At 38.5% G+C, this 26,031-nt stretch overlaps 1 protein-coding gene across 1 annotated transcript; it reads right to left on the bottom strand.

The window, feature by feature from the left end:
* Positions 1–767: 767 nt before the first annotated feature.
* PRKCI (protein kinase C iota) lies at positions 768–26,031 on the bottom strand. The gene is made up of 18 exons (XM_054385691.1): positions 25,916–26,031; positions 18,394–18,515; positions 14,172–14,261; positions 13,205–13,255; positions 11,954–12,039; positions 10,464–10,604; positions 10,253–10,307; positions 9,474–9,532; positions 8,884–9,060; positions 7,823–7,920; positions 6,761–6,847; positions 6,042–6,177; positions 4,980–5,067; positions 3,612–3,737; positions 3,442–3,521; positions 2,371–2,460; positions 1,955–2,070; positions 768–865 (listed from the first exon to the last, which is right to left on the bottom strand). The coding sequence occupies exons 1-18, from the start codon at positions 26,029–26,031 to the stop codon at positions 778–780; spliced, it is 1,806 nt and encodes a 601-aa protein (XP_054241666.1). The 3' UTR covers positions 768–777.

Raw genomic sequence — 26,031 nt, forward strand, 5'->3', positions numbered from 1 at the left:
TCAATATTAGCTGCCCATTACTGCTAAATGACAGATTTTAATTTAAGTATCAATTGAATTCCATTTATCTAAATTGATACTTTGGAACAACCCTCACTGCAGGGACAGGCTCAGAAAGGCACTCTGCATATGAATGTTCAGTTCCTAGTGCAGAATTTTGGAGCAAAGTCTATTGATTCCAATATTGAACTGATCATCTCCTTTTCAATAGGATCAATATACTCTTTTAAAGCAGCCATTCAGTTTAATAATCTGCTCTCCTTGCTGTCATTTCAATCTGAGGGGTGGTAACATAGCTCTAACAAGCGTAGGGACAACAGGGAACACAGATGTTTAGAGATTTAGAAATACAGGAGTAATCCTGCCAGGAAAATGGAGGTCCTGTAACAATATGTTATCACTCCTTCCAATGTAATTTGTATTCTTAAAGCAAGAAGAAAAAAAACCCCAAACTTTCCTTTATCAGAACTCTGTGTTGGCAATCACACAGCCAGACCCCGTTGCTGAGTCAGAAGCCCCAGAGACCAACTCCTATATATTAAAATTCAAGTTTGGCAAAACTGCTGGAAAGTTTAATGTTTTACATCTTGCAGGCGAAGGTTGAAGCATGACAACTGTCCTGGATGACAATACAAAAAGAAAAATCAGCGAGTAATTCACACTGGGTGGCAAGGGTAAGATGTTCCTTTACTCATTTTACGTGAGTGCATCCAAATGAAGATATGTTTATCCATGCAGAAACAGAGCAACAATTGGCACAGTCCAGGTATGGAGAATTCAGACACATTCCTCAGCTGACATCAAAAGAGGATTTATATATTCAAAGCCTTCGAATTCAGACTGGTCAATCTTCTTCACGATATCACTATAAAGATTAAAACAAACAAACAAACGGCATTATATCAGCAAAATTTAAAAAGGTAGCAATATTAACTGGGAGTTTGTCTTAAAATTTAGCCCTGCACACCAGACTGCAACTGACAACATTTCACTTCACTTTTTTGTCCCTTTCCATCCTTACAATTACCATTATCTTTTTTCTAGCCCCTGAAACGGTAACACAAACCCACTGGGGAGTAGTGGCTGGGCTGCTCCCATGCGTGTATCTTCCCCACAAAACAATCTGCAAGGTTTGCAGTTTTAAAAATTTCCCAAAACAGTCACTTTGTAAAAAACATTAAAAACATTAGGATGCGATAAGATACTGCACCTGCATCAGCAACTTTTCCAAACTTTATTTGGACTTTAGGTATTTACAGAGGAACAAAAGACATCAGATGTCAGACCTAGTTTAATATTCACTGTTTATCTACCACACGAACTTTATCAAAACCCTAGAAAAATTACTAAAATGCAAACAGCAGTGGCTGAGTCAAACTAGAAAGGCCTTTCCCTCCTCATCCCAAATCAGAGTCCTTCAGGAGGAAGGAACCACAAACCCATAACCAAAATAAAACACAGCAGCATTCATCTTATCAAGGCTCAAGATAATCTCACTCAACCACTAACAATTTAAAATACCCAACAAGCCAAACAAAGCATCTTCTCTTGCTCAGAACACCCAAGGTAAATCCAATCTGAATTCTAGAAATATCGTGGGTTAAAGTAATGCAAAAATAAACCACTTGACAAAATAGGTTTTTACTTCACATTTCTTACAGCTGATACCACTAAAACTTGTGAAAAACTGTACTTGTTCATCTTTCCCTGAACCAAGGTTCTTTATAGTAACTTTCCCACTGTTACCTGATTTTCACTTCAGGCCAGAGTACAATACTTAATCCAGCCATACTAAGTCTGCCATGAAGACATACAACAAAATTTCCCCAAACTAACACTAGAAAATGTTATTTACTGCTTTATGCATATTCTGTGTATTACAACTGCAGCTAATGAATGAAGTTTTACCTCCTTCACTGATTCAATAGAGCTTCCCAAATTCAATGTTACTTACTCATCATCTGGAGTGAGCTGCACAGGTTCATTGGTGAATTGGGAATCAAAGTTGTCCAGACCAAATTCTCCAGATATATTTGGTTTAAATGGAGGCACCACTTGCTTCTGCTCCATCTAAGAATAAATGCATTTAGTGACACCAAGGATAAGTTATGACCTACTGAATTATTTTTAATCAAGACTGAAAGTTACTATTAAATTTCTTTTGTATACCTTAAAAAATTCATTCTATTCATCTGCTGTACTTACTGTGTGTAAAAAGGGTTACATGATTATGTGTTGTCATTATGGTACATCATAAATTAAGAGCTTAGAGATGTTGATGTTTTTACATCACCTCTCAAGCTCAAAACAAGTTGGCAAGCCCTCCCAGTATACAAAGCCAGTAAGCTCAGCCAGTGGGCACTCACATACCAGATCCCAGTCAACGTTGCGAAAGAATGGATGTCCCTGGATGTCTGCAAATCCTGTTTGAGGATGGCAGCCTAAACGTTCCTTTGGATCCTGCACAAGGAACAAAGTATTTCTAAATGGGTGAATAAAATACAAGTGTCACAAAGTCTATGAGAAAAGCAACACCAGAGTTACGAGAGACACTGAAGAACTAAGTTAGCATTACTTTTTTTGTTATTGGAAACGGATCCAATTTACTGTCTGAAACAGGCATGGATATATGGAAGCCTTTACTGGAATTTTATACAAACCATGTCACCTTTCTTCTTTTTTACTGAGACCTGTTTAAATGTTTCATGTGTTTCAGAGCAAACATGATTCTTTCCCTCCCTGAGCAGACTGGCTGCCAGGTAATCATTTTGGGGTAGCAACTGCAGTTTTCTGATAAATATGGTGGAAAGGTTACTTTAACAAGACAATTAATTCCATCTCCATGTATTCGTATGCATCCACGCACACACTACCAAGGAGCTACAACAGAAGCAGTGTTCTTGAACTGTGTTACTTTCTCAGAATAGCCCAATCTGGTTTCTCCTGCACCATTTTCTCCCCACTCATCTAACACTCACTCAATAAAGACCCAGCAGGTGCTTGGACTAGTCCACACAGGAACCTTTGGCCACTCAGGCTGGTTAGTCACCAGCGAACAGTCCATGTATACTGCCTCTGCATTTCCCTGAATGAAGTCATCAGCAGTTGTCAGAATGATTTACTAAGCTTCTCTTTAAGAAACAACATAAATCTGGTAAATTAGTCTAATTCCCCAGATCAAAGAAATCACTTGGAGTTTTTCTATGCCTTTCAAGATGAAATTTACTCACGATTGCAAGCTCAGAGCCTGGAGCTTCATATTTTAAGACAAGTATCTAGAATAGGTCCCCCTCAGTCCCACTGAAACTACTTTAGGCTCACACCTTTTCTATCCTGTTTTGATATGGCAGTTAAAGTCTGCTAAACATCAATTAATCAACAGGTTTTAATAAAACCAGCCACTCTTGACAAGTCTTAAATAGTCCCCCCTCTAGCTCTTACCTTATTAAGGAAGCTCTTTAGCACACCTGCTGCTTTAACAGAAAGGGATCGGGGAATTCGGATCTGTTTTTCCAAAATTACTGCAAGAAAACAAGGTTCATATCAGCCTTTTCATCTTTAAAAGTGAATTAAAGGCAAGTAGAAACACAAAGAACACTTGTGGAACTTACCTTGGAAAAGATAATCTTCTGTGTTCTGATCAGGATTGTCAGAACTGCCAACAATATCAAAGGGTGACCGGCCAGCCATCATTTCAAACATAAGGACACCAAGCGCCCACCAATCTACGCTGAAGCCTAGAATTCAAAGGAGAAAACACCACTGGAAATGTTTTGGAGTAGAAATAGCAGCGCTTTGGGGGCTAAAAACATATGCCTTAAAAAAAAAAAAAAAAAAAACCAAAAAAAACCAAACAAACAAAAAAAAAAGAGTTCAAAACCGTAAGTATTGTCAGTCTTTCTGACTGTCTGAACACAGGAGAGGCAAAAACTGTTCTCAGCATTACTGGGTTCATTACGGGCACAACTGGAGGGAATGCTGGGCAAAGAGAAGGAAATACAAGAAGTCTGAAGGTTGGTATTAGGACCTTAACAAAGCTTTAGATAATATTTAAGCCTAGTCATTACTAACAGTGCATTATCCATGGCAGGAGATAAGGACAGGGAGGAAGTATGCAACTCAATAGTAGCAAGACAGTAGGTTATGGAGCTAAGCATATCTGTTGTGCTATCACTGCCAAAGATTCCTGTAGCTAGACCGGGACTGATGCAGTCTGGCTGGCCCAGAAAGTTTGTCCAAAAGAGATAAGTAAGATGGTAGAATTAATTTTCTTTTCTAGTAGGAACTAATTGCAGAACTTGTTAAAACCTTACGAGAAGAAAAGTCATCAGAGATCCATCCCTGGAAGTTTTTAAGGCTGGCAGGACAGAGCTCTGAGCAACCTGATCTAGTGTGAGGTGTCCCTGCCCATGGCAGGGGGATTGGAACTGGATGCTCCTTGAGGTCCCTTCCAACCCTGACAATTCTATGATCTACTTGGCACAGTACTAGAAGCTTAGGAAAAAAGGATAAGTAAGAGGAAACATACACAGCAAGCCTTCTTTACCCTCTTACATCTCTTGCTTCAGGAATCTTATGGACGTCCTGAACAAGCAATTGCAGAGATTATTTCATTTTTAACACTGAGATTTGTGAAAAGGATGTCTACTAACCAGGCCCTTTGCAGTGGCATCTATATCTAATACTGTCATTGCTGCCAAATACAAAGCTCTAAAACTGCACACAAATCAAGACTGCAACTATATCATTAGTAGTATCTAACCAGTTATAAGCAACAACGACAAGAATAATGCAGAAGGCAGGGTATCTCCTTTGCTTGGGGTGGTGTTTTCTGCTCTTCCTTTGAGGGACTTACTTTTTCTGAGAGGATGCTGATTTAGACTGATTACACGTCTAATACTTGAGTTGTTTAGCAGTAGAAAGTAAGCAGTAAGAGACAAGGTGAAAGTTACATGGTAGCAGTGATAAAATCAATTTACCATAATCCTCTCCCCGGAGAATTTCAGGTGCAATATAGTTTGGTGTTCCGCAGAACGTGCTAGTTGTGTCTCCAGGCCTCAGACCCTCCTTTGTGTTAAAAAAATGGGGAAAAAATACTTCAGTTAGCCAAAGATCCTGCACTGCTAAGGACTTTATTTTAAATTGACTAAAGTGTCCTGAAAAAAATTCTTTTGTTTTAGTAAAACTATATTTAAATCTGCACATAAATAAATATGAAGCACTAGCAGTTTCAGAAGAAACAGAAGTAGGTTGCATCTAAAGTCTCAGGAGGATGGCACATACCTACTGCTGACATCTTTCAAGATTTTAGCTAGTAAGCTCCACCACATCTCCAGTGATAAGAAGATATGAATAACTGAAGCATGAGTTTACATGACCAGAGTGTTGCAATGCACAGAGACAAGCTTTACAGACAAGAGCATGGGATGCAGAATGGGAGGTTACCCAAAGGAGTTGTTCAGTCTTCATCCTCGTGAGTCCTCAGACCAAACTGAAAAAAGCCCTTAGTAACCTGGTCTGACATTATAGCTTACCCTGCTTTGAGCAGGAGGGTGGATTAGACCTCCTGAGGCTCCTTCCGATCTATATAATTTTATGCTTTCTCATTGCTTAGTCAAAATTACAGCATTTAAAACAGTTCTAAGATCAGCATAATGACAATTCCATGGCAAAGTCAAATTTGTGCTTCAGTGTCTTTGTCGTGACAAAGATTTTCTGAAGGAAAATGGGAAGTGTCACAGAATCCAAGTGTGACTGATGTATTTCAACCTCTTGCTCTTTTTGAAATCAAGCTGTCTTAACTGTCTCAGCCTACCCCTCTCAGTCAAGCTGATAAAGCAGCTTTATAAAAACAATGTATTTATGTAGTCTGTGCACTTGGGCATTTCTTTCTCTTTTCTACATTTGTAAAAGTGAAATAGCTCTACAGCTGTCTGTGCTGTGCACAAATTAATACCTTGGCATCTCACATTTTTAATCTTTTAACTTATGATAATTCCTTAATTGTTGATTTTACTGGTTAGCAAGGAACTAGAGCTTACCTTGCACATGCCATAATCTGTGAGTTTAATATGCCCTTCAGAATCTAGCAGCACGTTGTCCAGTTTTAAGTCTCTGTAGATTATCCCTCGTTCATGTAAATAGTTCAACGCTAGACTGATTTCAGCAGAGTAGAACCTAATGTAGAAAGAGACATTAATTACTCAGGTAATCAAACCCAAACCACAGTGTCCTGGTAGTATAAAAATTTTAAAATTATAATCATGTGTATTCTATTACTTTTCATCAGAGAAGTGGACAAGTTGTGGATAATCATAGAAGTGTTTCTATCCACAGTCAGATAAAAAAATTAATATTAATGTCTGCTGAAATCATCCCTTGCATCTCACCATCTGAGATGAAGCATATGCACCAAGAACTCAGCATTTGCCTGGACAGCTGGTAGTGGCTGTTGTATGAAAAACACATTGATATCATTAGACAGTTAAAAAATAACACAACAGTGTTTTTCTAGGAAAAAAAAAATCAGAATTGGACTGTAGTCATCCAGGGTAATGCTAATACAAACAATACCTATTACAGCCCCTCCTTGGAACAAAAATGTGGTAGCTTGCAGAATTAAAGTGAGGAAGCAGTTTCATGTTTCTGAAATCCTTAACATCTGGAGAGGATTTGCTAGCTAATCATCATAATCTCTGCACTTCTGCACTGTGTCAGAAAATCAACTGGTTTGATGTAAGCAATATGGAATTAGACATACCTGGCATGCTCCTCTGGCAGCTTTCTCTGTCTCTGCATATGGAACATTAGATCTCCTCCGTTTACATACTCTATAACAAAGAATAACCTGAAAGACAGAGGAGTTTGTTAAACATAACTGCAAACAAGGCTGAAAGAGTTTTGAGATGTCCCAGGTCTGTTACTGAATGATGTCAATCCAACTCCTCCCATCTCTTTCATTTCACCATTTTTCCTCCCTTTGAATAAATTCCCAGTTAAAAATCTAGTATACAAAGTTTCTCTAGATAATTCCTTAACTGTTAAAGCTAACCCTTCCCATACTCTGATCCATTACAACTACTGCATGTCATTAGTAAGTATGTGACTATACAAATAGATTCGTATCAGTTTCTATGCCTAAACATGAAAATGAAAACAACAACAACACAACAATTGGAAAAAAGCTTTTCCCTTCTTGGCCCCTTTAATCTCCTTTGTTTGTGGTTAGGGCTATTAGTATGTTACAGATACTCTTCTCACTTTCTTCCACTAGCTTTTCACCTTTTCTAACAGCAAGGATGCTGTTCGAATGTACAACAACTATGTTTTATATACACTGCAAACTATTACTTTATACAGTAATTATTTATTAATCTACTGCACTCTTTTGTTTATATATACGGGAAAAGAATCACTTTCATCTGTTACTCTGCTTTCCTTTTCAAACTTCAGGTACTATTTTCTAAGTCTTGCTTAGAGACTCATGTTCAGAGAGTCCATTCAAGTTTGAGGTAAATTTCCTCAATTTTTATATTTCTGATTTCTCTCTTCCCTAAAATCTTATCCCCTCCCATTCTGAGTTCTGTCTTCTACCTTATATTCTTCAGCCTTTTTTTCTGTCACGCGTACTTCTCTTCCTGTCTAGAATCCTTCCCATTTCACCTACTAGTGCTTTATATTCTTTATCATAATCTCAGTATGGAAAATTGAGATGATGAATCTGGCCCTTTGATCATAAAATGCTACAAAGTTTTATGGAACATTGTCTGTTGCCACACATGTAACACTTAATGCATTCTTCTCATTATTTCATGACCTTTACCTGCTTTCTGTCTGGAAGCAAGAGTGTAGCCCAACAAGAAAGGGATGATTTGAAGCCTGTTCAAAGACATGTTTCTCAGTCTGAACCCAGTCAATATCCTGTTTAAGGAAAGTGACATTCAGAAAAGGACTGTTACACTTCTTAGCTCAAGTATTCATGACAATTAGCAAAAAGATGCTCAAGTGTTTTGCCATTTTTATTTTACTTGCAAGAAATTAAACATTAGATAGTTATCCAATGTGAAGTAAGACAATTTAGCAAAATAATTTTTTTCTGCATTTTGAGTGCCCTGTTCCTTGAGTCTCATTGTATAACTACACTTGGGAATGAAAAAAACCCACTCATCTATAAAAATAAACTGGTGCAGACAAATGTAAAGTACCATTACAACATGCAGAAGAAATCAATGGTAGATGTGAGAAATAAATGCAAAAGCTCCTGGGCAGCAAACCACATTCACTTGAGTCTTTTCAAAATAGCCTAAATAAATCCAAGGGAAATATTCAGAGACAATAGGAATGTTGCAGTTCAATGCTGCAATTTCTGACAAGTTTCCACTAATCATTGTATAAGCTAGAGACAAATTGTTAAAATGTAAGTTTGATTTAAAGAGCAATTAAAATAACATTGTGAGTTCTCCTTTGTAACAAAAAAACTAAAAACAAACAAAACTTTTAACATATAAAAATCTGATGCCACTCATTTCTTTTCCAGCCTAGTAAGCCAACAGAATAGGAGACACATTGCTCCAAAATAATGAAGCAAGCCAGGCTCATTTACTTGAATACTGCAGAAGCACTGCTGCAGACAGTGATGAACACAAATAAGGCTCATGACAGAAACCAATGACACAGGAGGGCAGCTGTGAGCTACCATTCTGTCAGTGGAGACCTCAAAATGGGTTCATCTGTCTCCTGAACCTTCTGTAGTATAGTACAGTGTGCATAAGAAACTGCATGTATCACTTTTTACTGGTGCAGACCCAGAAGCCTGGTTCCTACGTTCTGGCAGATCCTGAAGCTCTTTGGAAGAGTTGTTCTATTGATAAAAATCTTGCCTACCTCATCATCATTGACGAGCTCTTTCTTCACCACTTTCATTGCATAAATGCGTTCAGTTTTCTTCAGCCGGACAAGCAGCACCTTCGCATAACTGCCTCTTCCTATAACTCGGAGTAAGTCAAAGTCCTGAAGACCCAGACTGGAAGAAGCTTTGCCACTTTCTCTAATGCTCATTGCCTTTTGATAAAGGGAATTTGAAATTAGTAAGCAGGCTTGCCAATGGTAACAGCTGCAAAAGTTAGCATTTTGACCAGCAAAATTAATATAAACAACTGACTCAATTAACATTTGTTATTCCTAAAACGACACTGTCCTGGAAAGGAATGTGTGGGGAAAGGAGGAGACTTGGCAGATGAGAAACAAATAAAGCATTCCAACCTCCTCCAGTTTTAAGTCAAAGCACAAATACACATCCCAAATACAAGGTTCAAAATAAAGCAGCCTTCAAGTCATACACACAAACACCTGAGTGACCAATCCGAAAGTGTGTTATGCTTTCACTTCAGGAAAAGTAAAATTACTAAAATCTTTAAACAGAGACAAAAGCTTTAAAATCTCCAAATACAGTTAGCACGGTTAAGATACTTTACCTCTTTTTCTTCACCAACATGGTCCAAGCTCTCATGACTTGATGGATTGTATGGAATCACTAGAGATGCAAGAAAAATGGTTAGACCAACACAACACAACAGCATTTTCTTTTGCCTTACAATTTCCACACATAAGATCTCAATCAATCAGAGATAACATAATTTAAAAGTATCCATTGAAAGTATTCAAAACTGTTGTGATTGTTGGTTTTTCCTTTCTAAACCATCAGAATCATTCTTTTGTAACACCAATTATTATCAGTTATGGCTAATACAAAACTGTAATCATGGCTGGAGATCTCTTCAGATTAATCTTTACTCCACGTACAGAGAATCTAGTGCAGAACAGTGATTTGGTTTTCAAACTGAACAACGTCTATATCCAAATCCAAATGTTAGGACTGTCACTCTGATTGCTATGGAACAAATTTGTTTTGACTCCCAACCCAGCAGAAACCCTTCCAATTCTGTTAAGGACTTGTTTTGACTAAGGCATTTGAAGTACACAGCTCACTTGATGGAAAAAAATGTAACTGAAAGCCTAAAATCTTCATTTTTAGCCAAGTTTCTTAAATAATATAAATTTAAGTAAAATATGGAAAACTGAAGAATTTTTATATTTATATCCCCCTTCGCATTAAAAAAGCTGTCTTATTTTTCTTGTTCTATAAAAAAGGGAGAATTTTAAAGTTATTCTGTTTCAATTTAAAACTCAAAGTTCATCTTTCAGCAACTTACAGTAATTTAAAAAAATAAAAATAAAAATATATTGGTTTTACCTGATTCTACATTATCTGGATGCACTGACGATGGATCCATAGGCATTATTGGCTCCTGCAAATATGCAAAGGAATTTTGTAACAAATTGTCCAAGTGTAAGAGACATTAGAGACAATAAATGAAATAAAATGATCCCTGAGGAGAATAATCTAGCTACTTTTAAACTTGATTACTCACAGTTACTGCTCTAATCCACTAAGTTTTACTTACTGGCTGTAGCGTATGACGACCACACTCAATATTGACAAGTTTGTGACACTTCTTGTGAACAAGGAGTTTGCAATTGATGCATTTATATCCCTGGCGACCCAGGCCCCATATTCGGTCAGTGCAGATGGCACAGTGAGCTCTCTAGAATGAGAAATCAAAAAAACCGATTAAAGAGCAAACCTAAACAATAAAAACTTTTCAGCCAGACTTTCATCAACAAAAAACATAGGATATGAGGTCAGAGATCCCTGCTGAACTTGCCACTATACCAAGAGCCTCTGAAAACTTTAAAGAACAAACAGGCAGATACAATACACAGGAGCTAAAAAATTACAATTGAACAGTGAGCAGCAACTGCTGTACAGAAGGCACACATCTACAGGGAGGGGTGCAGGCACAGTCAGTCTCTTCTGCACACAGAGAGGCAGGAGCCCACTCAAGAGTCAAAAGTGTTGCAACTAAATCATCAGGCTGCTGTGACCAAGCTAAGTTGCTTCCTATGTTGTTATGTCTGTGTAGATGAGTCCTTACATTTATACAGAGGAAGGCAGGAGAGCAAAAGCTTCACCACATAAACCACCAAATAATAGGAAACAGGAAGATCACCACTCACTGAAGGACAGTCACAAAACAACTCAAAAGATCCATGAAAACAGGCTGTCTATGAAAGCAAGTGTGGGAAGTGATTAAACTATGGTGTCTTGACAGCCTTTGACCAGAAGAGGTAAAATAAGGGGGAAGAGGGGAGAAAGAGCAGAAGTTAGATATGAAGATGATCAAGATGAAGTTTAGTGGAGATATTGTCAAGCATTAAGCACACTCAGCTTAGAAAAGAAGGAAAGATTACTGAAGCTGTCAAAGAATGCGGCTTTTCCCAATATTTTGGGATTGTTTTGTGCTGTTGCTTTCTCTAAACACAGCAGATAGCCTTCTTGGTGCTCAGCTGATTATATTTGACTATTGCTTCTTGAAAAAATATTCCAAATGGTTTATTATTTGCAGTTGATTACATGCCATCACAAGAAGGCTGTTTGGAGAAGGTTTTTCATTTAAAAGTTGTGGGGAAAAAAAAAAAAAGGAAGCCTGTGCATCATAAGCAAGTTCAGACCTTTTTATTCCCAGAACTTTAAGAACTGAGAAAGTACTTTCAGTAATCTAATGCCAGTGTTCAAGCTTGCCTTCTGGGAAGACTATAAGGGAGCACAGGGAGCATTTATATAATCGATAACATGATTTCAAAAAGTGAATTGCAACCAATTTATTTTTTAATAGTTTAAAAAATTTTTATTTCTTTTTTTTCTAATTTTCTGATAATTCAATAATAACGAAGTTTCCTCAAACTACAGAGTTACCAGAAGTCTACATACTATAGATGAACGACAAAAACGAGGACAAAACTACCTTATAATTTTTCAAGGTAGCGACATATGTAATTACAAAAGCAAGACAGCCCTGCACCGTGGTTGTTAAGTGCCCAACAAGTGTCTCACCCTGTTAAATCGTTTGGCTTGGAAAGTGTGACCATTTGCACAATAGAGCTTTCGCCACCGGCGGGCGCCTCGGCGATAAATGGATTCTAAGAGGAAAAACATAGGATTATATCCATACAAATATAAAACACAAAACTACAACATCTGCTCATGGACATCTCTGTGTAAAACGATTTGCAGAGTACAGTTCTCACTCCTGCACTTTACAGAGGTGCAGAGTCAGGTTTTAATTATCTCTTTTCTCTAATTTTGGAGAAAATTTGAAGTAGAACATCCTGACCAATTCTAACTTAACTCTGCTCTTCCAGAGTAAACAGGAGAAGTGAGTCAAGACAAGGGAAACTACCCAAACACCACAAACCCTCATGTGCAAAATGTGCACCTACCTTACCTACACTTGGGAAAGAGCTGTGAGGAAGGAGGAAAGAAGGTGAAAGTAAGGAGCATGCCCTAATTTATAAGGCTGCTTGCAGGAATCCTCCTGTGCTTTAGATCCACAGCTCCCATTGGTTTGGATTTTTGTTTTATTACTAGAGGCATGTCAGTACCCAAACCTGAAAACTAGAATATACAACACCACACCAAGCTGCAAATCTATTTCTGATTCAGACCACAACTTCATTTTTTCAGAAAGCAACATTACCCATACTGTGAAAGTTAACTTTTAAGCCTGCATGTTTACACATGTCAGAGAGCTGAACAGATGTGAGTGTGTGCATAACACACACATGCTCTCATGAAACTTCAAGAGAGGAAAAAATCATTTCTTTAAGGCCTACTACATTTGCTAACGTAACTTGGAGGTCTTCAGAGAATACTCCTGATAGTACACAACATCAATTTAAAATCAATTACACACAGATTTCTAAATGGTGAGGCAATGATCCATTACCATGGGTTACCACTGGTTACAAGCCTTTGTTCACATTATTCAGCCAGCAATCTGGCAACTACCAAAAAGACAGAAATAGGATAAAAAAACCTGTCACAATAGAAGAAGCAAAAGCAAGGAAAGCAGAGTGACATGAATAGTTAACAGGAATGTGAAATGCTCATTAACAATGATTCAGAAGTGACAAACAACATTGAAGTTTAGCAAGACTCTCTCTTCCTTTAAAATAATTTGTAGAGACGTGCACTATTAATATTCCTATGTGTAGGATGCCAAACCAAAGAATAACAAATTCTTCTAAATCAGGCAATTTGAATTGCTGATTTTTTTTGTACTTCTTAACTAAAATGCCTACTTACTGTCTTCTCCTGGACAAGGCATACCAGGCCTTTCTGGTACACAAGGAAACACTGTAAGAAAGATATTAATTTGTGATTAATTTTGGACAGAAAATAAGCCTTTGGGTTAAACACAACACTTCTGAAAGGCATTCAACCCTTTAGTGAGACAGCACAGACTGCATTTAACAAAGCCTTGCACAAGAGCAGGTGAGCTCTTCAAAGCTGCCACTCTTTGAAAGTCTTTAAGGGAAACTGAAAAGCTCTCTTCCTCCTAAGTGAGCTGATGGTGAAGTAGATATTTTGCATCCTTTTAGAGAAGGACTATGTTAAGACACTGTAGTGTAACACATCCACCAACACTATGGTGATCCTCTGCTTTTCTACTATAATCTGTTCAACTGAAATCTGTCTCTTCTTGTAACAAATTACAAACAGTAAGAAAAACATAACGCAAGAAGCTACCAAAAAAGGTACATAACCTTGAAAAAAATATCGAACTGCTACACATGAAACAGGGCTACTTTATTAGGTTCAAAACTGGTCTAAAGTACTTAATTTTAGAATAGTCAAACTTTTGACCAACTTGGTATCACGAATGGAGTTCATCAACTTTTTTTCCTAATACAGATGCTGCTCTAAAGCACTTACCTAAGTGTAGGATACTGTACTATAGATTTTTGACTTGACAGTGCTGGGTGAATGGTTGAACGTCATGATTTTAAAGATCTCTTCCAGCCTGCAGGCAGACAGGAGGCATAGGAAGGGACTTGGGATGAATGAATGAAAGACACAGGGGCTGTCTTTCATTAGTAAACTAACAGCCAATTATTTTTCTCCCTCTTCATTTAGTAAGGAGTGCAGCGTGTGGTTTCAGCATCTTCCTGACAAAATGCCACAACTGCAAAGGACGCTGATAATGCAAGGTGAAAATTCCACTTATTCGCAGGTACAAACGTGAGAAGTAATGTGGTGAATTTCACTGTACCGTGAATTAGAAGCTCTGAATCCTTGTTTAATTCATACAACCTGAAGGCCTCTTCTAACTCCAGCTGAGAAGAAACTGTACATGGATCACCTGTAAAAAGATGAGAGAGCAATACAAAAACTCCAATTAGTTCTGTGCCATTCACCAGTTACCTCACAGTCAGTTGTAAGATAATTATTGTAGCAATCCAGAACAATATTCTTAAGTGTGGTAGGATTAATTTTTAATGCTGTTCAAAGAGTGCATCTGAAAATACAATCATATTGAGTGCTTTCAGGGAAAATAGAAAGATTAAATACTCTCAAGAGGCAAGCAGATTATAATCACAAAACACCACTGGTTTAGACTGCCACAAGCATGGTTACGCATCATTACAGTACAGGAGGTGTAAGTTATCTTCTGTACCTCAAATCCTTCTAAGATTCCATTTTATTTCATGGATTTAATTGAAACCAAGTGGATTTATTTTCACAGCTGCTTCAACACTGCTAAGACTTTAACGAGGAGGTGTGCAAAAAGCAGTTAGACCTCTAGTCTTTTCTCAAGCCTCAATCAAGACACTGGAAAAAAACCCACATAATTTAAGTGAAAATACCTCATTTTTCTGATTTTTGACTTATAATTTCACATTCACAGGACTATTTGAAGTAAAATCCTTTCAAGAAAGGACACCAAGGCAGAGGAGAAAAAAAAAGTAAGGGTTGCTTGCTTTGTGGTTGGTTTTTTTTTTCCATAAAACAATTGTACCTTTAGTTGATCATCTGAAATGGAGCAGATACACAAGCATTTGGCATGTATTTTAAAGTTTCTCTAACAGGACTGTTTTGGATTGCTCTAAAAAAAAAATCTGTTTCAGAAGTAACAGTTCAGGATGCAGTAAGGTCTCTGTAGATATCTACTTCGTGTTTCTCAAAAACATGAGGTATCCACAAAGTTATTTCAGAATCATTAAACACAACACTGAACTGTGTTAGGGCATATAGGTAGATTTAAAACTGAGGTGAGTGAAGAACAAGGGATGTTAAGCTAAAGATCTGTTGTATTTATGATCAGGAGTGAGAAGGACCTTAAATTCTAGCCTCAGTTCATAATCTTTCAGACACACAGCCTGCACTTGAACGGTTTCTCAAGATTCATTCAAGACTTCATTTGATATTTTAATGAACCTCTTGTGTCTGTCGGTGTTTGGAAAGTGCTACAAAGACTGAGAAGAGCAGCCAGGCAACAAAACTTTTTTTTGGTGACTGATGCAGATTAGTAAGATTATTTTAAAACCTACCTCCAGAACATAAGCAGAACAAGCTTCTTTCTATCCAAAATCCCATATAGCAAGTTTACCATCATACCACATTTCCAATTTTTAACCAACATACTACTTTCCACATCTGTAAGTGGTAAACCAGTTGTGAGTAACTGAATTGGAGGAAGGCAGAACAATTTACATCTCAGCTGAACTGGGAAGTTTTACTGCTTGGAGTGTTGGGTCAATACCATAGTTTGAAAACTAACACCCACCAGTCTATCAACTATTCTATTTTTGGTTTGGATGTACTACAAGGCATCAGAATTAATAGAGACATTGCTAAGGCTCTTCAGTAGAGCCATGCACCTATCAAGCAAAGGAATATTTTCTTTCTTCTATGTTGAGTTTTAAACATTAAATGCAAAACCTTTTATGTACCAATTCTTTTCTATTGATAAAATATTAGTAAACGTTTACTTTACGTTTGCAGCACTTTGTCTTTATTCTTTTCTGCATGTCATGATCCCCAAAACGAGCCTTTGAAGCCAGTTGCTGTTTTTCACAGCACTGTTTTTTGCCTTCCTCCTACAATTAGCCTGTTTGGACACTGAGTTGCCTGCCCACTGCCCAAGCTCACTCAGAGAGCATGGGGGAGGAGATTTATTGAACTGGATATATTCAAACTCACTATGAGAATCAACAAACCAGTTTCTCTTCATTTGTTTCTGACACCTGTGCAAACAGTATTGTGTTTCCTTTTGGCAAAAGAAAAGGAGGCTCTGAAGAACTTAAACCATGCTTCAAACTAGAAACAGAAGATTATAGACATACTCTCAGCAAGTTCATAGCAGGATGAATTTTGCAGCCAAAGACAGCTGGGTTAAGTGTCACAGAAAAATATTTACTTTTGAATTATACAGCAAGAAACAACAGACTGAACACAAACATGAGGCTAATGTCCATCATGAAAGACATCTCAGAAGATGAAGTGATCACATGCAGATAAAATAAAGTCTGTGTAAAATCACATCCAGTTAATTCTGTTTTCCAGTTGCATCTCAGTGTTTTTGAAGTGATTCCACTCAGCTAGGTCTGCCTTGGTGTGCCATTACTTCTGTGAAATAGAAGCAGTGATACATGATGCTCTGTACCTTGCAAAGGCTGAAAAGACATTTAGCATACGTCAAATAAAAACCTTAGTGACTAGATAAACTCAGTTTAGTCACATATCTTCTCAAGCAGTTTAGTCAGGCAGTGGTGGAGATGGCCTAGACACCCTATATTGAGTGTCTAAAAAGAATACCAACTGAAAACACTAGAGTGGTGGAAAGAAGAAAAGAGGAGGCAGAGGTCTTGGCAAGAAGCCATGAATTGTAGATGCAAGAATTACTCACACGGATGGGATTTTTTTTTTTTCTTTTAAACACACTCCTCATCACCAGGTTAACTTTCTCTACTGACATGAAACTAAGTCAACAAAGACAGATTGCTTGAGAAAAATGAATCCTATGTGAACACACACACACACAAAAAGTAGGCAAACTGCAGCATTCCTTTTTTTACAACTCGTCTCTAAAGAGCAGAGAGAAGACAGAATTGCTCCTTCATGTAAACCATTGACGCTGCACAAAGCCTTCTACAAAATGCTTCGTTAAAAAGATCTGTACTTCTCACTAGGGCTGACTCTCCCTCTTCAGGGAGAAGTCTCTGATCCTCCTCAAGCTAAAACACAACAGGAAGCTGGCTATGAACTACAGTGTCAACTCTCACTGAAGTTTGGCCATAAACGTTTTCATTTTACCACATCTGCCTGGCACATATAATTTGAGAATGATGAGGAAAAATGGGAAGAGAGAAAAGGGAAGAGGGAAAACCTGCCCTGATTCCCAAGACCACATAATTCTCAACACACCTGCCCACACAGCTGGGAATAAACTAGCACACGCCCAGTTTTGAATGGGAAAGCTGTGAGAAGGGGAGGAAACAGTTCTAAAAGCTCCATTTATGTTAATTACTGCATACAAATACTGATCACTGACAACAAATCACTGCACGTTATGGCCTTTTATGTACTCCATCAAATCCTCAGCATGTTAAAATAACTCAACAGCTATTTCATAATTCAGACATCTCTTTGGTATAGCTCAAAAACCTATATGTAGAATAGACAAAGTCCACAAATAAAGTAAGAACTACATATAACCTTTTCAAGCGATTACTAAGGTGTCCCTACAGCTCACAACTGGACTACATCTGTGTCCAGGACAATCTGTTAAGGAAAAGGGAAATCATACCCTGAGCTTCTCCCTACAATTTTTTATTCCAAGGTTAAACTTTAGCAGGGATAACATAAGTGCTAGAGATAACAAGAATTCTCAGCCAAGGTTGCTCCTACCACATGTTGATGAAAAACTACTTGGTCTAGTAGTATCTCTTTTAATAGCCAGAAAAGGTTTTACTAATTGTTATGTGCTGTTAGATTTTAGGTCTCTAAAGTAACAGCTGATACAAACACTTAATGGTTTTAGTTACATATACAACTCCAAAATCATATTGATATGGCACATAAATACTATGATTTGTGTCATTTAAGGATAGTTTAACTTACAGATTTAAGGCTTAAGGGGAACCAAACATTCCTTCAGCAGCATAAGGAAATAATTTCCATTCTCTTTCTAATAAACACTAACATTGAATTAATATTTTCATAATCACTGAGGTTTAATTTGTTTGTTTGAAAAACAACAGCTCTCAACATAAAGCTGTTCAGGGCAATGACCTTTCCATTAAGATACACTTCCAGATAATCATTATTTTTAGAGTCAGATTACTGTTTCTAAAAACCTACTTATGAAGTATGTTTTATGAGCTTATCTCATGAAGGCAAAGGAAAAGATGAAAGAGAAACGAAATTTAGACAGATGAAGAACACACTGATCAGGTATTTGTGGCAAAATTAAGAACCAAGCATTGATTTACCTTCTTCATCAATCCATTTCATAGTGAAGAGCTGTTCGTTGTCAAAGGAGCACATGTCTCGAACTTCATTGCACAGTCCCTCAAATGAGATGGAAGGTTCAAAATATGTTATCATGATGTCCCTGATCAGGAGAAAAAAAAATGGAGTAATTATTCTGCAAGATGTAGCATTTGATCATCATCAATGCCCTCCATATACCACTAATATAAACCCCATCTCTGCTGCAGCCCCTTAAGAAATACTAAAGTAATATTAGCAACCCATTAGCAAGTTCGCTTCTTATAGCAAAGTCAGGCTCCAAGTGATTTTGGATGTTGGGAACAGGTTTGGATGCTAGGAACAAGTTCTTTACCATGAGGGTAGTGGAACACTGGAACAGATTGCCCAGGGAGGTGGTTGGGCCCTATCCCTGGAGATATTCAAAGTGAGGCTTGACAGGGCTCTGGGCAACCTGATCTTGTTAAGGATGTCCCTACTTACTGCAGAGGGAACTGGACTAGATGAGCTTTGGAGGTCCCTTCCAACCCACACCATTCTATGATGATTATTATTCTGACATTTAACCCTCCAGGTATCTGCTTAAATAAAACTAAGATTTAAATGCCCAAATAACTATGAAGTGACTTGCAGTAGATATTAAATACATACAGGAATTAGATATATTATACCAGTGGTGACCAAAGAATGAAATGCTGCAAAACATTTGAAGGACATTGTTAAAGTATTGCTGGTTTTGCTTGCTCTTTACTACCTACTTTGTTGTTAGTAGTAAATTTGAACTATATGCCTCTCTGTCCTTCTTCCCTGTCATTGTGGAGAGGCACCAGGAATCCGTTTTTAAAGGCATTTTCAATATTTAGAACGTCTCCTCATATCCACTAGGAAACCTGTGCAGTATTTATCCTTGATTTGTAACATACACAGAGTCAAAATTAGGTTAGAGAAGACTGATACCTTCTTAAAACATTTTGGTTGCGTAGAATTAAATTTTACTACTTTACTGTTATGTAGAACAGGTACTTTTGTTATAATTGAGATGAAAATTTAACTAACTTAAATGTTTTAAATAAGTTGACATAAAATGCTGACACAATGTCTTGGTATTTGCTGGACCTTAAAGGAGAAGAGGTGACTCATTTGCAGACCTTTAAACGAAGGATTTCAGAGATACAGTTTAGAGGAAGGTGGAGAAGGAAAAAAATAATAAAGAGAGGGCTATTTACAACATTACTCTTCGAACATCTCATATTCAAACATATCACAAACATTGGGCTTAATCTTCCCAGAAAAGCCTCAGCCAGCGGGGATTTGTTTTGGTGGATGCCACGTGCCAGCACTATTGGGGAAGGGGGATGGGGGGGGAATAATTAAGCAACTAAGTTTCTATCTGGTTAAAATTCACACCAACATACCTACTAGACTGAACTGTATAGGTCTTTATATTATCTTGTGTGTGGGCAGAGTGGTATCAAGAAGGTGACTTAACATATCACTGAACCTGAACCACTTTCAGGAATAGGAGGGAACATACCTGATAAGCATCCTTGCCTGAGGCTCCCTTAAGTTCAGCAGTGCAAATAAAATAAACCACCAATTTCCAAACACTCCAGAAGAACAGCTAGCCTGCTTCTGGAGTTATTAGTGTGATCAGTTTAGTTGGGGGAAAGACTTCAGTAAATGGTTAGCATGGTGAAATGACACCTCTCCAATGATCTGAATAAAGCAGTCAAAAAGCTGCTGCATTATTTGGTTGAGGAACTGTTCCTCTTCTTTCAACATGAGACAAAATAGAAGACCAAGTAGTATCTGGACCCCCAATTTTAGACACAGTACAGTACTCTGGGGCAAATGAGGGCACCTGGTTGCACTCACCCCACACGGAAAACTGCTCTCTCTGCCTTTGCAGCCTCTCTCAAAATGCAAAAACTGTGACCCCAACTTCAGAGTCTGCCTCTACCGACTGAGGCAGATTTCAGAGTGCATTACTGTCACAGACACGCAGGTATCACCCAAAGAGAAACCCACAAGCCTTTGTTAAGAGGCAAAGTCTTAACCTGTATTTCCTGTTTTTCAGGGGAAGGAAATACGGCACTGCTTACTTAGCAGCTTCACTGATTTTGTGCTAAAGTTTACCATCACTTCACTTAGTCACGTTTTAGTGCAGATCACGTTGGATTATGTTCCTAAACAAAAAGTTCTGAGGGCACTGAGAAATCAGAGGTATTTCAGTTACCACAGTTTATTTTGTGACTGACCAAGTCAGTAACAAGAAAGGGTAAGTTAAAAATGGTGACTACATACATGGCTGTTATTGCCAAGCAAAAAGCATTAGGGGACAAACCCCAATCTCAAAAGACTGAAATCATTGATGCTCTTGCAAAAACCGAGCAAAAAAAGATAATTTGCAAAATCTGTTGACCAGGTTTTCAATTCGCTATTATCAGACAGTGTAACCACTGTCAGTGGTTTTATTATCACACTGTTACATTATTTCATAATTACATTACTTCTTACACCAAAACCCACATTTATGATGTCTTCATTAGGAAAAAGCTGTATTCACGCAGGGTAAGACAAAGTTAAACTCTACTGAGAAGTTATTTGGCATTTTAAACAGAAGGTAATAGACCAGGTTCATGAACAAGGAAGTTAATGCAGACTCTAATCTGCTGGCTTGCATGGAAAAAATACAAAATGCTCTCTTTCACCTAAGAAGGACTCTTGACAACAGCCCTTTCCTTCCAATGAAGATAAACTTATGCACTGCTTTTAATAAGTGTGTCTGTCATGAAGCTATTCAAAAGTGTATCTTCATTTGTCTCATTCATGATACAGAAAGAATGAGAAGAAAATCTGATTTAAGCACACCCTTGACACCACCACATGTGGATGTGCCAATTAACTCTTACCATGGAAGCATCGGGGTTTTCAGAATTTGTTTTAGTACTATTATAATAAGTTTAATCAAGGACTGTGAGTAGAAAACATGCAAATACACAAGACAGTACTTGTCCTGAATTAGTTGCAGTTAAAGCGTTGTCATTTATAGCTTCCATAAATATTAATAAAGGATTGTTTTACTCCTACTAATTAAAGGTCTGCCTGAATCTATACCCTGCCAATGTAAGAATCAGTAGAAGATATACCAGAGAAGGCTGAGAAAATACAAATGATAAATCACACAATCACAGAATTATTGAGGCTGAAAAGTCCATCCTATGACCTAACACCATGACATCAGCTAAACCATGCTACCAAATGCCATATCCAAGCTTTTCTTAAAGACCTCCAGTGATGGCAACTCCACCACCTCCCTGGGCAGTCCATTCCAGTGCCTGATCAGCCTTTCTGTGAGGAAGTGCTTCCTGAATCTCCCCTGGCACAGCTTCATACCGTGCCCTCTTGTCCTGTCACAAGTTGCCTGGGAGAAGAGCCTGACCCCCACCTGACTACAACTTCCTTTTAGGGAGTTGGAGAGAAGGATAAGGCTCCCTCGTGAGCCTCCTCTTCTCCAGGCTGAACAATCCCAAATCTAAACACAAACATTAGAGAATACATTTTAAATACCTCTAGAAGACATGAACCTTATCACCATCTTCCCCACCTTTCCTGAGACCAAACAGCTCTTCTCATGCCTTTTCTTTTACAGATCTTCCAACAGTCATAACATCCTTTAACACACAGACACACAGACACACAAATATCCCCAACCACCCACAACCAACCAACCAACAAAAACCCCTACCCCAATGCCAACAGTTAAATGCAATTTAATAGCTGCAGATCATTTTTCATTTCTGAGCTTAAACTTCTGGGAGAGAACAACCCACTGTAAAGAACAGAGATTTAGATTCTTCCACCTGCAGCCTAATAAAGCCACCAGATATTATGCATATGGAAATACACAGATACATAATCACATATTATCTACATATCCACATATTTATCACACACCTGGGTCAGCCATTAAGGCTTTTGATAATGTATAATTATAGCTCACTGAAACAAACCCAGACAAGACTCCTGGAGAGTTCTGCTGTTTCAGTATTATTTCAGCACAGTGAGTGAGGAACAGGCACTGCCACCTAGAACAATTTAAAGCACCTCCTTCCCCAGCGGAAGTCTGAGGTCTTAAACTGCCTGCTTCTGCATTTTGTTTTTCTCCAAATAAAAGGTATCACCAGAAAAATCAAATCAATGTTGAAACAGCAAAATGAGGTTAAAATGTGTTTACAGACTTAGATCAAAGCCTTCTTAAGCTGAACACCCTCCTATGCTGATCTTGTCCTTGACAAAGACATTGAGCTGAAGAATTGAACAGGAAGTGCTCAAGACATATAACAATACAAAGAACAGATGTGAGAACTCAAAAATTCTTAAGAAACTATTTTCTTGGAAATAATTTCCAAGGACTATTCTGGTTTTTTACACTTAAAACATTTTCTCCCCACACTTACGTAAATGTATTAAAATTAAGAAAATAAGCAAATATTGAGAGGACTGTCAGGAGTATTTTTCATTTGACCAAAATCAAACTGAAGGTGGGCAAAACATTGGCAGCCTATGCCTGTACTGAAAGTCTAACCTATACTCCAGCCTACAGTTGTAACAGGGCAAAATCTAAGTCAGACACTGAAAGAACACAAGATAGCAGTTCCAATCATGACAGAGGAATAGTTCTTCAAGTTTGTGGTTTGGAATCCAATGACATTAATTCCATAGGATTCCTGGAGCACAAGCAGTGTCTCACTTCCCCTAACAGTCCTCCAATAGTACAGTGCCATCTTCCCATGTGTATTAATAGCTTCTTGTAGTGAACAGACAAAATGCATCTACAGCAAATAAGATAAGACAAAAGGTAAACTCCAGATAGTATCAGAAAGCTGAAACTGCTGTAATTACAAATGCTGTTTGGTGCCGCACATTTGAAGCTGCTACACTTTGTTAGTATATCAACAAAAAAGTATGTACACCGTTGCTGTAATAAATTTAATTCCTAAGAACTCACTCAGAAACCTCTGTAACGTACACCTTACAGGTTATGGTGACTCTTTAGAGCAGATAAGAGTGTTTTCAGCATTTTAAACAACCAGCCCTATGAGCAAGATAAGTGTGGGTTACTAGAAAGAAGGTAACCTGGATAAACTCAACCTAATGCCTTAATTCCCAAGTCTCCAGGAACTCCCATCCTTTTATTCTCAAGATCTCTGCTCATTTTAGGAAAATCTTCCTTCCTGATTTTAAATATTCAATAAATTTAAGATAAATAACTGGCACTGCACATCTGAATGAAACAAAGACTTTTCAAAGAGTTCTTCATGAAAGTCTTTGTCTTGGCTAAGAAAAGCAATTAGGCTCTGGGCCAGACTATGGGATGTTTTGAGGATTCAGGTTCAGCTCTGCTGAGTTAGTAAACCCAGCGTCCCCAGCCTCAGGCGAGTATCCAGACTATCAGATTCCCGACCCTTTCAAGATCAAATCTGTGCTTCCAAGTCGCTGGGTTGCTGTTTTATTTTGGTTTGGACTTGTTGTTGGTTTTGTTTTGTTTGTTTTTTTCCTTTAACCAACAACTTCTAGAAGCTGAAAAGACTGTCACAGTAACTTCTACAATACACTTAAATGCTTCTAATCAGAAAGATGAACGTTTCCTGATTAACACTATTTCTCATCAAATCCTCTATTCAGCTCTAACCTTGAGACATATTATTTGATGAAAGGGGAAAATGGTGCCTTTGATGTCAGCATTTATATTCTCAGTCTCCAAGCTGTTTCAGTGTAAGAGCAGGTAAGGTGTTTTGCTTCAATACCCACTTCTAGCCCTAGTCTGAAAAGTAGGTAAGAAGCTTTCTATCATAAGAAAGTAGACAGAGTAATTTATTTAGATGACTAAGGCATCCAGCTTGTTAGTTTGTTGGTATTCACAATGGTTAATCAACACCCTATATGACTCAGTGTCCTTAATAAAACTGCTAATTGCATTAACAGATAAAAACTCAGCAGATGAGACTCAAAAGACACATTCCAGTGCCAGTGAAATTAGTATGGGTTTTCCTCCTCGCTTCCATAACCTGTTCTTGCACCATAGCCTTCCTGTGCTGAATTCGTGTGATTACATGTAGAAATGATCAAGATTAAAACTGATCCAGCAGAAGAAAAATAAATGGTTTTAACCCAGAACAGTTCTCACTTTAGTTCACTGCCTGGCCAAATGAACACTTCTGCCAGCTGATAGCCAAAGGCATCTCCAGGTCCTTAAGAATAGGTGGATTAAAGGGACTGGTAAAACAAAGATCTTAGAATTTCCCTATTACTTTGACAGTTTCACACATCCTTTAAAGTCACAGATTGCGCTAGTCCCTACAGTGCTTCTATTAAGCCCCAAAGCAGACACATAAAAGACAGAAATAAAATACAGCAGCAAGCACCAAATGCTTGGCATGGTTTCTCTACCTCTCCTTAAAATTAGAAAGCTTGAGATACCAGATAGTAAATACTGTAAATCTAATAAATCTTCTCTTGCACTTAATACAGATAACTGGAAAGAAGCTGTGGAGAGTATCATGTGCTCACTCTTAATCCAAAAATGCAACCTGCATTTTTTCCTGCTTAGATCACCTCCTCTTAAGCTTAATGGCCCAATGAACTACTGTCAACCCTTGCACTCAGACTTTTAAAGTTATATCCTGTAACTGTTACTATTTAACAGGGGTCTGCAAATCGAAAGCAGAACACTTGTGTTTTATGCTGTTGTTATAGAGTCACTGAATTAGACCAGCAACGTTCAGATTTTCATTGCGCCAATCTCTAGACTTTTTTATACAGCAGAAACATAACTGACAGTAGATGCATCTTTGTTACCACTGAGACTCCCGTAAAGTCACTCGGTCTTTGAAAATGCCTAAAATCTGACTAAATAGATTTTCATCCAAACACCTTCTTCCTTTAGACTTTAGTATCACTTAAGAAGCAGAGACCAGGACCAAAGCTGGACCCCGGAAACAATTTTTAAAAGTATGAATTTTGGCATGTGACGCCCAATAAAGTGTTCTGAAGGGATACGACCTTATTACTGACAGGAAATAAACAACGAGGGCCTCGGGATGTATGGGAAGCTGGGTGAGCAGGGCAGAGAAAGCCCCTCGGGTTCATCCGTGTTTACTGGTAAAGCCACAGCAGAAGGACAGAGATCGGGCAAGCCTTGGCAAGGCGGCTACGGCGGAGAACCGTGAATGTCCTGAAACACTATATCCCGGCACTACAAAGGAGCCCGTACCAGGCACCCCAAACACAGCATCGTCCCACAGCCCCCGAGGAAAGTCTCCTCTGACCCATGGCCGAGCAGGCCCCGCTCCCAAGGTACGGGGTCGGACAGCACGGCACGGGCCCCACCGCTGGGCCCGGCCTCGCCCCTGCGCCCCGGGCGCTGGCGAAAGCTTCTCCTCACGCCAGCCGCCGCCCCTCCGCCTTCCCGGGCCGCATCTCCCATCCCCGCAGCCACCGGGATTTCACGCCCTCACTCACCCCTTGTAGTAGGCTTTCACCCGGACCTGGTGAGCGCTGTCTCCGCCGAGGCCGCTCCCTCCGCTGCCCGGAGCCGACATGGTGCTATTGCCGCTGCTGTCCCGCTGCGTCGGCAT

The sequence above is a fragment of the Indicator indicator genome, chromosome 13 (genome assembly GCF_027791375.1).
Source record: "Indicator indicator isolate 239-I01 chromosome 13, UM_Iind_1.1, whole genome shotgun sequence".
Classification (NCBI taxonomy): domain Eukaryota; kingdom Metazoa; phylum Chordata; class Aves; order Piciformes; family Indicatoridae; genus Indicator; species Indicator indicator.